Source organism: Microcebus murinus, chromosome 14 (assembly GCF_040939455.1).
Source record: "Microcebus murinus isolate Inina chromosome 14, M.murinus_Inina_mat1.0, whole genome shotgun sequence".
Lineage (NCBI taxonomy): Eukaryota > Metazoa > Chordata > Mammalia > Primates > Cheirogaleidae > Microcebus > Microcebus murinus.
In genome coordinates this window covers 43,565,752-43,578,286 of record NC_134117.1, presented here as the reverse complement: position 1 = coordinate 43,578,286, position 12,535 = coordinate 43,565,752, and the positions used below count along the sequence as shown (strand labels likewise).

The 12,535-nt window shown below is 41.1% G+C and overlaps 1 protein-coding gene across 3 annotated transcripts in view; it reads left to right on the top strand.

Annotated features, from left to right (window-relative positions):
- FAM13C (family with sequence similarity 13 member C) overlaps window positions 1–12,535 on the top strand; it is a 112,687-nt gene that overhangs the window by 50,332 nt on the left and 49,820 nt on the right. For all 3 annotated transcript variants that reach the window (XM_012762822.3, XM_020280507.2, XM_020280506.2), the window contains one exon: window positions 8,136–8,199. In XM_012762822.3, the coding sequence (XP_012618276.1) occupies window positions 8,136–8,199 (64 nt within the window). The remainder of the gene's footprint in view (window positions 1–8,135; window positions 8,200–12,535) is intronic.

Here is a 12,535-nt window from a genome sequence, read left to right as displayed (position 1 = left end):
TGGGGTGGGATGATGGGAGTGAGCAGAGATGTCCTTGGAGCTGACGCGTCGGCTACGACCACTGTCTCCTGGGCTGAGCACTGCCTGGCACAGGGAGCAGGTGTCTGATAATTATTTACTAAGTGAATGGAATGAATGAGGTGACGCAAGCAAAATGCTTTGTATCCTGCTCAGCAAACCAGGTGTGACTCTCATTATTACTGCTAATAAGGTAATATCAGGACCTCTGTTCTCACTTGGTCCCCATGAACAAACCCTCTGGATCCTGTGTCCTCAATATCCCTTCCCACACTCTTTCTTTCTAGTTCACAGGGTGTTTTAAACACCACATGCATGGCGACTTTCCCCCCTTCCCTCTGCCAACTCTGACGCTGGCCTGGTGGGCCTGCCTCACTGCCCGCCCGTGCTCCGGGCATGGGTGTGATCCTGGCTGTTTCTGGTCTCTGTTCCAGCCCAGTAGAGTGAGGAGCAGTTTCTATGCCAGGGCAGCTGGGTTATCTCCTCTTTGGAGTTTCTCATGATGTCTCCAGGGACACAGCCTTTCTCTCCGTGGGAAAGTGTCTCTTGCGAGGCCAGGCCAGAAACACCATGTCACTCCTGTATTCACAAAAGTTCCTCACCTGTGCCCTTTGGCTACTGTTCTCCTCCCAGGCTATTGCTCTTGGACCTTTAGGGTAACGTTTCCCAGTTAAGGTTCCCCTGGACTGCTTGTTACCTAGAGTTACCATTCTGCTCCTCTAGAAATTCTGATTCAGTAGGTCTGGATTGGGATCCAGGAATCTCTGTTTCAATAATATTGGCTGATTCTAGCCTGCACAGGAGTATAGGTGGGAGGTGGGCATGGGGCTGGGGTCCCAGCTACTGGCAGGGCATATTATTGGGGGTCAGTGTTCTGTTTCCAATCATGACATCTTTGTCCTCTCTGTGGGAGTTCATTGATCTGGACAAGTGATACATGGGTTGGAATGTCACTTTATGAACCTCTGATGACTTCTGGTTCTGTTTTCTCTCACTAGTTTGTTTGGGGGACAATTTTAAACTCTGTGCCTCTGTTTCTTTATCTTTGAAGTTGGCTGCCCAGTGTTTGACCTCAGTCCTTTAGCAGACATTTGGTTATGAACCAAAGAAGAGAATGTCTTCAATGTGGCTTAGACTCTCTAGAGAAAGGAACTTTATATTTACTGGTATTGAGTGCTGTTATTGTTGCTAATAATATTACTGGAATTTATTGGCATCTTGTCTGTGTCTGCATATAGAGCTATTGTTTGTATATAAAGCATGTTTTGCTCAGAGGGTTGTCCTCTTGGGATATACCTTTTGTTTTTGAAAGAGTTTCAGGAAACAGCAGTCGTGCAGCCAGCCAGCAGTCATCCGGGTATACATTAGTGTATTCCAAGTGTTGCTTTCTAATAAGAGGCTCAGCTTAATGCAGTAGGATACGTTGAATTTTTAAGATATGATCTGAGGTCAGTGGTATTCAGTTATAAGGCTCTGATTCCAAATGAAGCATTCTGAAAAGTGTGTTCCACGCACTCCTTTTACTCTTTCTGCCCAAGTTTTCTAAATCATGGGTTCAAAATCCATTCGCTCATCTTTTGTAGATCTCCTCAGGGAAAAATGTATTCACTTATGGGAATGAGAGTCATTTTATCCTTCAGGCTCTGCTAGCATGCTATAGGTGGAGGAAAAAGCACCGGTTGTAGGATAGATACTGTGCACACTCAGGGACATATCATCATTGGCAGCTGCCCATCACCCTAGGATGAGTGCTTTATCAACACATGTGAGTGCCTACTATGTGTCATATTCCAAGATTGGCTCTAGAGATAAGATATTAAGCAGAGCTCACATGGTCCCTGATCCTCAGAGCTTACCATCACGAGACAGAGACAATCAAATATACAAATACGTGATTAGGAACTAAACATGCTACACTGCAGATGTAGAAGACCAGAACATGGTACGAACATATAAGAGAGACCCAACTGGGAGCTACCTAGCATCTAAAAGATGAGTGTGTTAATTAGGAGAGAAAATGGAGAGGGAAGAGTATTATAGGCACAGGGACAGCTCGTGTGAAGGGCTGTGCTAGAAAGGAGCAGAGTGAGCCCAGGAGACTGGAAGAATTCAGTGTCACTGGAGCTCAAGGAGGGAGAGTGGCTGGAGCTGAGGTTGAAGAGGTGGACCAGAGACTAAATCCTTCAGGGCATCATAGGATACTTTCAGGATTTTAGTCTTTATTTTCAGTGCAGTGTGCAGATGGGTAGTGAAAGATCTCATGTGGATGATGGTGTAGGGAGAGTAGAGGAGATGTGGGGAGACCAGGGAGGAAACTACTCTCATCCAGGTAGTTCAGATGAGAGGTGACGGTGGCTTGGCCCAAGAAAGTAGTGGTGGAGGTAGAGGGGTAGGGACAGATGTAAAAGTTATTTGGGATAAGGAATTGTAGGACTTGGTAACACATTGGCTGTTAGCCTTGAGGGACAGGAAAGTGTCAGGTAACTCCCAGATGCCCTCCCTGAGGTGTTGGATAGGTGAGTGAGCTTTTCACTGAGACAGGGAACACTTTCCTCCAGTAATTTAATTCTTGATAGATAAAATGTTGATGTAAGTATAAAATCCCAAGCTAAAATGTGACTCTTTCACAAATTATCACATCCTGCGGTTTGACACTGTCCTTAGGCCAAGAAAAATATCTTAATGCACAGTTGGTCTTGCTGTTTTGAATTTCGGTGCACCTCCTGAGAGAAGGCCACTGCAGGATGACCCAGACATTTTTTGCATTTCAGTGGATTGTCAACAAGTTTGCAATCCTTGAATCCAGGGAGAATCTCTTTTAATATCAAGCACACAATTCAATTTTGTATTTCTCCATTGAGAAGTGTTTCATATTGAATTATACAGTGCTGATAGCAATGGTGGTGGCAGTAGTGGCAATGGTGGTGGTGGTGCTGGTGCTGGTGGTGTTGGTGATGGTGATGGTGGTGGGTGGTGGCAATGGTGGTGGTGGTGATGGTGGTGGCAGTGATGGTGGGTGATGGCGCTGGTGGTGGCAGTGATGGTGTTGATGATGGTGGTGGTTGGAGGCATCACACACTCATCGCTGCTGAGGACCATAATCGGGCTCTGAGGAGTGCAGGTTGCATTTCCCATTGCCTGGGCCTGGGCTGGAGGGCAAGGCTATGTTGGAATTGGCAGACTACCCTGACGAGCTTACTCATCTTGGCCCACTTCAGAAGCAGGCATTTGATACAGATTTGTTTAGACACTTTCCTATTATTGTTTTCGGGGCAGGGATGCAAGAGAATTGGAGGGAGTGTTCCGTGTGACCCAGTTTTTGTGTGTAAGCCAGATTCCAGGCACAATTGTGAAATGGTTCAAGCGGTATCTTTAAAGATCTTTAAAAGAAGGGAATCTGAGATGGCTGGCTACTGTTCCAGTTCTCCTGTTTTATTGCTAAACTTCTCAGTGAGAAGCTTTCGTTTCTTTTCCCTCTTCTACCTATGCCCTTTATCTTTTTCAATCTAGTGGCCTTTTCTTTTTCTCCTTTCATCCTCATTATCTCTAGACAACTTTGACACTTTCTAGCAGTGTAAGCTTGGTTGATTCTCCTGCATGCCATGTTTTCTTTGCTTTGCTTTCTTTTCTTCCATAACACTTAGCATCTGGTACACTACAGATCATCACTGGTTTATCCCTTTAGGTTCTCTCTCCTTCCATGAGAATATAAGTTCCATGAGGGCAGACTTTGTTTTATCCACTGCTTTATTCCCAATACCTGCAATAGTACCTGGCATATAGTTGGTGCTTAAAAAATATTTGTTGAATGAATGGATGAAGTTATTTAACTGCCCTTTCTCCTATTAGGTCAAGTGGATGTAATAGTGCTAATCTCATATGGTTACCTTGAGGACTAAATGAAATAATGTGAGTAAACTACCTGGCAGACCCATCTTGAAGTAGTAAGGTCTGGTGAATTGTTAGGTTCTTCTTGTCACTCTTCTTTCTCATGTTAATAATTTCTTTCTCTCTGGTATTTAGAGGGCTATATTGTGATAAGCTTCTTACCTCCCATATTTTCTTATCTTTCTTTTGTCTCCTAACTGGCCAGTTCTAGAGACCTGCTCAGTGGACCCGATTGCTTCTCTCTTCAGCTTATTTATTAACAAGACTTTAATTATTATGAACAAAACATACCATTAATTGTCATCGTTATATAATAATTTTAATCATATTTTTATATATTATAGAATGTGTATATTACACTTAATACAGCTAACGTAGTAGTAAGTATCATTCATGAACTGTCCTTCACATCATGAATTGTCCTTGTAGATAGCTGTTGTTATTATTTTCACTTTGCAGCTAAAGAACTGAGGCTTAGAGAGGTTAATAAGTTGCCTAATAGTATACACCTAGTAACTGGTACATCAAGAAGTCACTCTTGGGTCTAGTTTTTAATATTTCTTTGTTTATCTGTTGGGTGGTAGTTGTCTGTTCTTGGTGTGCTCTTGGCTGAAGAATGACCACACACACCAAAAGCAAGGCAAGCATGAAACAAAGTTTATTAAGGAAGGACAAGATAGATTGACAGAGCAAAAGCAAGGTACATTTGCCATAGACGATAAATGGGCCCTCCTGTCCAACAAAAGGGCTCTGGTTATGGTGTGGGGTCTTGCGTTATAGTGTCTAGATTGGGCCCCCTTTGTGGGTCAGACGTCACCACTGAACCACTCTGATGGACAGTTAGTGACAGGATAATTAGCCTTAGTTTAGTCTAGAAACCTTTCCAGATCCTATTGTGCCTGGGCTGCCTGGCCTGTAGGCTGGGAAATTCCCTGCATTCTTTTGCAGATTAGCAGGGGTGCCTCCTTCTTCTAGATGTGGAAGTTGTTCAGGGCAAGATTAAGGTGGGGCAGCACCAAGACAGCCACCCGCCTCTGTCCCTAGGAGAGCTGGAATCCCTCACTATCTACCTAACATATCCACCTATCCAAAAGCTAAGAATGTCCTGGCCATTGTACAAAGCTCTGGCCACATAATGAAGAAAAGACAATGCAGAATCTGCTCATATAAACTTACCTGTGACTACTGTGCATCATTGTCATAATCATCACTTGTGCTGTGCTGACACACTGTAGAGTGCCCTAGTTCTAAGGTGAACGCTGGCCAGATATTGTTACTTCCTTATTTCAGCCTCACCTCAAGCTTCAAATATCTAAATCTGAACTCATAAATTGCCTCTCTTTATGCCTGATGGCTTCTCCTCCCTCCAAAATGACATATATTTCTATCTCTGTTAGAAAAACCACCTGCCATTTTCCTTGTCACACAGGCTCAAAAGTTTGTAAAAATTTTGGATTACCCCACCATTTTTATTCCATACTTTGATTCCATACCCAAGACCTCTTCATTGCTTTTATCCTTGAAAATGTCTCTTACCTGTTTCTACCTTTCCAGTTACTCTCCACCATTCTCATATCAGCTCTTGTGCCCTGGTCCTTGATTTACTGAAATAGCCTCAAGGCTCTGTGTTCTTTTGTGTTAGCCTCTGTTTAAGATTTCACTGGATTATAAGACTCCTTAAGGCATAGACTCTATTTATTGTTTCCCCAACACTGGACCAGGCAAATAGTAGACATTCTGATGATTACTAAAATAAAGACATTTGATGCTTTTGAACACAGTTCTTGAACTTGTTCTGGAGGCGTATGTAATGGTTAAGAGTAGTTTTCCTAGAAGATCATGTGAGTATATTTCATGTCAGCTCTTCTCTATATGTCAGTAATGTGTATTATATATTTTTAACAAAGTATATTTCTGCTTCTTTCCATTAATGTTAGGTACTTGTTTATTGTTTTTACTATCTGCTGTCACTCATCTACAAGTAGGTGGCACCAAAGCCCTAGAGAAATTTATATTTGAAAAGTATAAACTGATAAATATTCTTTACATTAAAGAACATGACTCTTCCATTTTTCTGGTGCTACTCTGTAGAAACATAGTCTGAAAACCACTGTAGGTTACAAAGAAACTGTGAGCCATTTAAAGTTTAACATGTTACTGGGTAGGATGGGTTAATCCCCGTCCCTAAAAGTCCTTTCCCCTATTTTATAAGAAAGCACTACTTTGTATTTTCTGAAGCCCTGAAATCATTATGCTTGTGGCTTGATGGACACAGGGTGGGTAAGGCAGCAATCTCCCTCCTCACTACCTTCTCTGACTGGAACTGTCTATGCCTGAGCTCATGGTCGAGAGCCTTAGTCTTCTCTCACACCCAGGAGTGGAATGCTGGTTTGTGCAGGCAGGGAAGATATTAGGCTGACCTTCACAATTTTCTTCTTTTATCATCTCTTTACTTTTCTCACTAGAAATAAATTGTTTGCACAGTTAGCAATGCCTATGGATTGAGAGGACTTTACATTCTTAAGAATATTTTGAAGAAATTAGGGTTGTGCCATTTTTAAATGTGCATTATGACATTCAGAAATCAATCTTGTTGCCCATTCAGAGGATACATATTCTTTCTTTAGGAATCAAATTGAGGCAGAATAATAACTGTGAATAATTATGTCCCAAAATAAATCTTTTTATAAAATGACTTAACACTGACTAAATCTCTTAGTCATAAGATAGCTGGCCTTTTTATAAGGATAATAACTATAATTCAATGCATTTATTATATAATAGCATGTAAACTGCTGCAGAAAAACTTGAATGCTGTTTCATAGATGCCATTGGAACACAGAACTTGACAAATCATGATTGAGACCTAAGCATCTTCCAGCAATGAAGTTTTGTGTGTTTTTTTAAACTAAAGAAAATTGACTCAGAGCAGACATACCTTGCCTTAAGTTCATTTTATGGTATTGTGAGCTATGTAGTGACAAAATCAAGTTTCACCATGTGTCTTAGTCCATTTAGTGTTGCTATTACAGAACCCGAGGCTGGGTAATTTATAAAGAAAAGGGGTTGTATTTGGCTCATGTTTCTGGTGGCTGCAAAGTCCAACATTGGGCAGCTGTATCTGATGAGGGCATCAGGCTGCTTCCACTCATGGTCAAAAGTGGAAGGGGAGCGAGAGGGCGCAAAGAGATCCTGTGGTAAGAGAGGAAGCAAGAGAGAGAAACCAAGGAAGCCAGACTCAAAATTTTAACAATCAGCTCTCCAGGGAATGAATCCATTTCTGAGATAACAAGAACTCACTCTCTAGGCATTAATCTATTTATGAGGGCTCCACCCACATAACCCAAACATCTCCCACTAGGCCCCACCTCCCAGCACTGCCACACTGGGCATGAGATTTCAACATGAGTTTTGGTGGGGTCAAACCATATCCAAACCATAGCACCATGTAACCTTACAATGACTATAATATTTATTGTCAAGTTAAAAGATAGGATGAAACTTCCAAAAGCTGTCTTCAGTGAACAAATGGTATCTTTCTGTAACAACTGTATCAGATCACATTCATTCATTCAAATTCATTATTGAATTTGTACTAGGCACTGAGGATTTAGCAGTGCAGAAAGTAGACATAATCAATGCTTTCTTAGAGTTTACATTTTAGTATGGAACTGCAAACAGACACAATTTCAGATAATAAGAAGTGATATATATATGTGTGTGTGTATATATATATATATATACACACATACACACACAGGACAGTGCTCTGTAGGGTGAGGAGAGGACTACTTCTAGTTAGGGAGGTCAGGAGAGCCTCCTTAGGGAGGTGACATGTGAGCTGAGCTGATACATACATGATGAGGAGAGTCAATTGTATGCAGATCTGGGGGGAGAGCTGTCTGGGCCCACAACAAGTATGAAGGTTTGAATAGGGAACAAACACTATATGTTCAAGAAATAGAAGGTCAGGGTAGCTAAAGTATGGTTAACAAGGGTGAGAATGGTAGGAGGTAGGGCCAGGAAGGCTAGCAGGATTCAAATGCTGTATGTATTGCAGGCCATTGTAAGGAGTCTAGATTTTATTCTACTGGCAGTGGAATACAGGCACTGGGACACCACTAAGTGTTTTTAACAGAGGCCTGGCCAGATCTATAGCTGCCAGCCTCAAGTGTGCATTGCTGAAAGCTTTCTTTTAAATGGAAATAATTTTCCTTTGTATTTTATAGAATAGACCAGAGGGCTGCCATTTGGCCAAAGGATGCTTTTGAAACTCAGCAGGACTTAAATGAGGTAGGTGCAATCATTGCTGGTTATATGAACATGAATTAGCCAATCACAAGACTTATTATTCCTTTACACAGTATTAGGAATTCTTTCTGATTAAAACTTTAAGTATTTTTGCTCTTAAGGGAACTTGTCATGCTTGTAGTTCTTTGTTCAATTGGTAATGTTGTTCCTTGCTCTGGAGCAAACACATTTAAAATATTGTTTGTGAGATTGCTCCCCACATCTTGGCCCTAACCCAAGTCCAGCAGTCATTTCATTACACTCTTTTCAACTTTGCTTCATGTTTGTGACAGTTAACATTTATAACATTTTCTCTTAATTTTATTTTGTCTGTATCTTTCTTTCTCTCTGTCTCTCTCTCTCTCTGTCTCTTTCTCTTTCTCTTCTCCTTTCTTATGGCTTTTGTAGTCTCAAACATAATCATGCTTACTGTTTATCCACTGAATATGATATAGTTTAGTGTTTGCAATATGGTTTTCTTAGCAGGCTTTGAAACATAAAGCCACATTTTCCAACCCAAATTTTTTCCCAACAAACTGGACATCACAATGTTAATTAGCTTGTTCTGGATTTTCTCTGACATATATGATTTAATTCTCCTATTTGAAATCAATATAATGTAATTAGGAGACCTATTATTATGAATGCCTTGGCTTAAGACATTGGTTTGGAATACTCTGTCTTTTCTTGTCCTCACTGTAAATTAAGAAGCAGTGGGTGGTATATGGGATGTCTGATTAGGATCACAGCAAAGAGAATGAACAGACTTGATGATCAAATGCCTGGAAGAAAACTGATGAGCTTTGAGCAAATTGTTTATTTGGCATTTTGAAGATGCATCCCTTCTCTGCCTCTCCCCCTGACACCCAAAAGATATTTAACTAAATTTAGTTTTTTGGGGTTTTTTTTTTGGTATTGGTAGAATTTGGTAGAAACAAATAGCCAAAGGTGAACCAGCTTCCGGGTTAAGCCAAGTAAAATAGCTAAAGTGAAAAATGTCCTAAAGATAAGAGAATAGAATTCTATTTGTGTGTGTGTGCATAGAGACGCTTCACATTCCACAGTTTCACTCATGGTAACAAGAGTGAAAAACAGTTTAAGAGAGTCAATGAACACAGCTGTCTGCCCCCCGTGAATAAGCAAAATGCTAGTTGTAAAGAAGCAATGGTTTGTTTTGACATGAGTGACTAGAAAAATGAGGTGATTGTGAGAGTCAACTCGTGATAGCTCTCAAGTATTTGGGAGAAACTCTGTGTTTTGAGCTGGAAACCCATGAGAATGCCGAGATTGCTTGAGCATCCCTAAATCACAGTTTTGAAAGCTCTATTTGAAAATCTGCTTTGCTTTGCTATGCTGTATTTGCAAATGACATGAAATGTGCAAGCTCACCGCTCTGGGACCGCGTGAGCCCGAGATGGCTGAATGGAGCTGCGCATGTGCAACAGCAGGCAGCGCCATGTCTGAAACACGTGCGCTTCGGGCAGAGGTGGCGCGGCCCACCCAAACTGGTTGAGTACGGTGAGTGTGTGCTGAAAGTGGTTTTGTTCCAGTTGGGGGATAACCCATATGTGCAGACCCACCTTGTCTCATGCGGTTTCTGTCGTGACCAAAATGTGGGAGACTCCAAGAGACCTTAGAGAAGGGGGTGCAGCGTGAGGGGGTCAGAGGCCAGGCTGGAGGGTCGATGTGTTTGGTCTCGCTCGTTGATGGAGACGTCCTGCGGAGTGCAAATCTACTTAACTGCATCTTTCCCAGCATTTCTCAAACTTACTGAACACCAAACTCTTTTATGGAAGCACCACCTAATGACATTTCCTTAGGCAACAGAGTCCTGTGGAACACCCCTGGGAAACATTGCTGTCATATTTTTAATGCAAATAGAAAAATCACATGGAAAAGTGCACAGATTGTAAGTGTACAGATGGATGAATTCTTACTAAGTGTTTAAACCAGGAAATAGATCAAGAAACAGCATTTCCAGCCTCCCCAGTGCTTCTCTGTAATCCCTTCCAGTCACTACTTCCCTGTGACGATAACTGCTGTGTTTGAGTTTCTTACGCATGGACTGTATGTATTCTTTTATGTCTGGCTTCCTTTGTTCAATATTATGTTTGTGAGATTCATCCATATTTGGCATGTAGTTGTGGTTTTCATTTGCCTTGCTGTATCTATTGTATGGTTGTGTCTAGTATTTGACTAACGTGATCAGTTGTTATTGATTGTATTTTTAAAAATTTACTCTGAGCTGTTTTCTGGCCTCTTTGTACAGCTAGTTTTTCATAACAGTACTCCTTCCGTCTCTCAATGGGCATGTAAGGTAGACCTTTTTTGTCATTTGACCTCTCTTTCTTGCTCTTTGTTCCTTTCTTTTATCCCACCCCTATCATCTTCTGAAAAGAACCTACCAGTTCTATATCTATACTCGTTCTTCTACACCAACTTGCAAGTCTAAAGTCAGAAAAGAGTTTCCTGACCTTCACGAAAAGCATGTCTATAAGTATTTTCCAGATGTTTCCATGGACCCTAATGTTGTATGTAAATAATAACAATTATAAGATGCTACACGTGTCTTATACTTTCCCCAAATCTCACATCTGGTATTTCGCTTCTGCTATTTGAACTTCCTTTTCTACTTGTTTTGCCACAGACAAATGGGCTCAGCTATGGTTTGGTTCCAGAGCTGAGACTTGACCCAAGATCCCCTCTGCCCAGCATGGTGATACATGTTGTAACATATCTGTGTGTGTTGTCTCTGTGTGTGTTTCCATACTTTCCCAGTGGGTCGAAAACCTCACTAACTTTTCTTTTTTGTTTGGCTTGAGTATAGACACTTGCCAGTCTCACTTTTCTTAAGTCCAGAATTACTAGTTTTTAACCTTGGATCTTCTGATAGGACTTGCATCTCCATCCCATGTTTTTTGGTGTCTCTGGGACTGGGTATAGATTTTTTTTTGTTGTTGTTGTTTGTTTTTTGGTTTTTTTTCTCTCTGAAAAACTAATTAAATCTCCCTACAACCATTCACCTGAGCAGTCTGACTCTGCCTCTGGGAGACATCAGGAAATTTTATTGTTTGGGGTCTTATGAATGATGGCTGGAAAATATTCTAGACTTGACATCTGTCAGTGTCTCATCTACCTTAATACTTGGTTTCAGTTAGTCCACCACCTCCATATAACTGAAAAGCATTCAATAGATCAGAAGGGTGCTTGAAAGATAACATGAGGAAAATTGCTTTCATTCTCTGCACCCTTTTAGATCTCCATTCCTGCTTCAATTCCAATTAAGAAAATAAGAGAGATATTAAAAAAAAAAAAAAAAAACAACTAATGGATTTTCCCTTCCCTGAGAAAACACGCCATCCTGGTCCATCAAACTACTTTTTCCACCTCTCAGTCTGTTTATCACAGAGCATCACATCAACTTTTTTTAGTTTTCATTTGTAAAATTATGGGAGTAGGTTTTGAATTGGGCTAACTCCAGTAGCCCTTTCAGGGTATTTGGGGAGTTTTTAAAGTTTAATTTTATTTTTAATTGACAAATAATACTTGTATATATTTATGGGGTACGATGTGATGTTTCAATACATGTATACATTGTGGAATGATCAAAGGCAGCTAATTAGTGGATTCATCATCTCAAATATTTATCATTTTTTTGTGGTGAGAACATTTAGAATCCTCTCTTTTGGCGATCTTGAAATACCTGGTACGTTATTATTAACTGCAGTCACTGTGCTGTGCAGTAGATCAGCAGAACTCGTTCCTCCTGTCTAACTAGAAGTTTGTACCTGTTAAGTACTGTCTTCCTTTCTCCAGCTGCCTCCCCACTGCCTGCCTCTGGTAACCACCGTTTTACTCTCTACTGTGAGTTCAGATTCCACTTACAAGTGAGATCATACAGTATGGAGGCCTTTCAGTTTTAATGCTCATTAATTCTACCCTATTTCCATTTTCCAAGGGCTTGTGGAATTCAGCCATCAGATCCTGTCCGGATGGAATGAGACAAATTGTTCCAGAGTTACTCAGGGTTGAGGCCTCCTCATGGCCAACAAGCCATCTGAAGGGCTAGCTTGGGGAGTGAATAATAAATAATGCTGTAAAAGTGACATGTGTGTTTGGCATAATTATTTATCAGTCTGACATGAGAGAGAGGCCGCAGTATCATTAAGTGATGGACATACCACCCTGAACGCACCCCATCTCGTCTGTAAGTGAAGAATTGGGGTCAGTTGAGTGTCTGGAGTGATACAGTCATCCTGGGGAGCAGGCTGAAACTTGGGGTCACTCTGAGCCTTCTTTATCATTCTGCCATTCTACTCATCCAACCCGGCTTTTATGT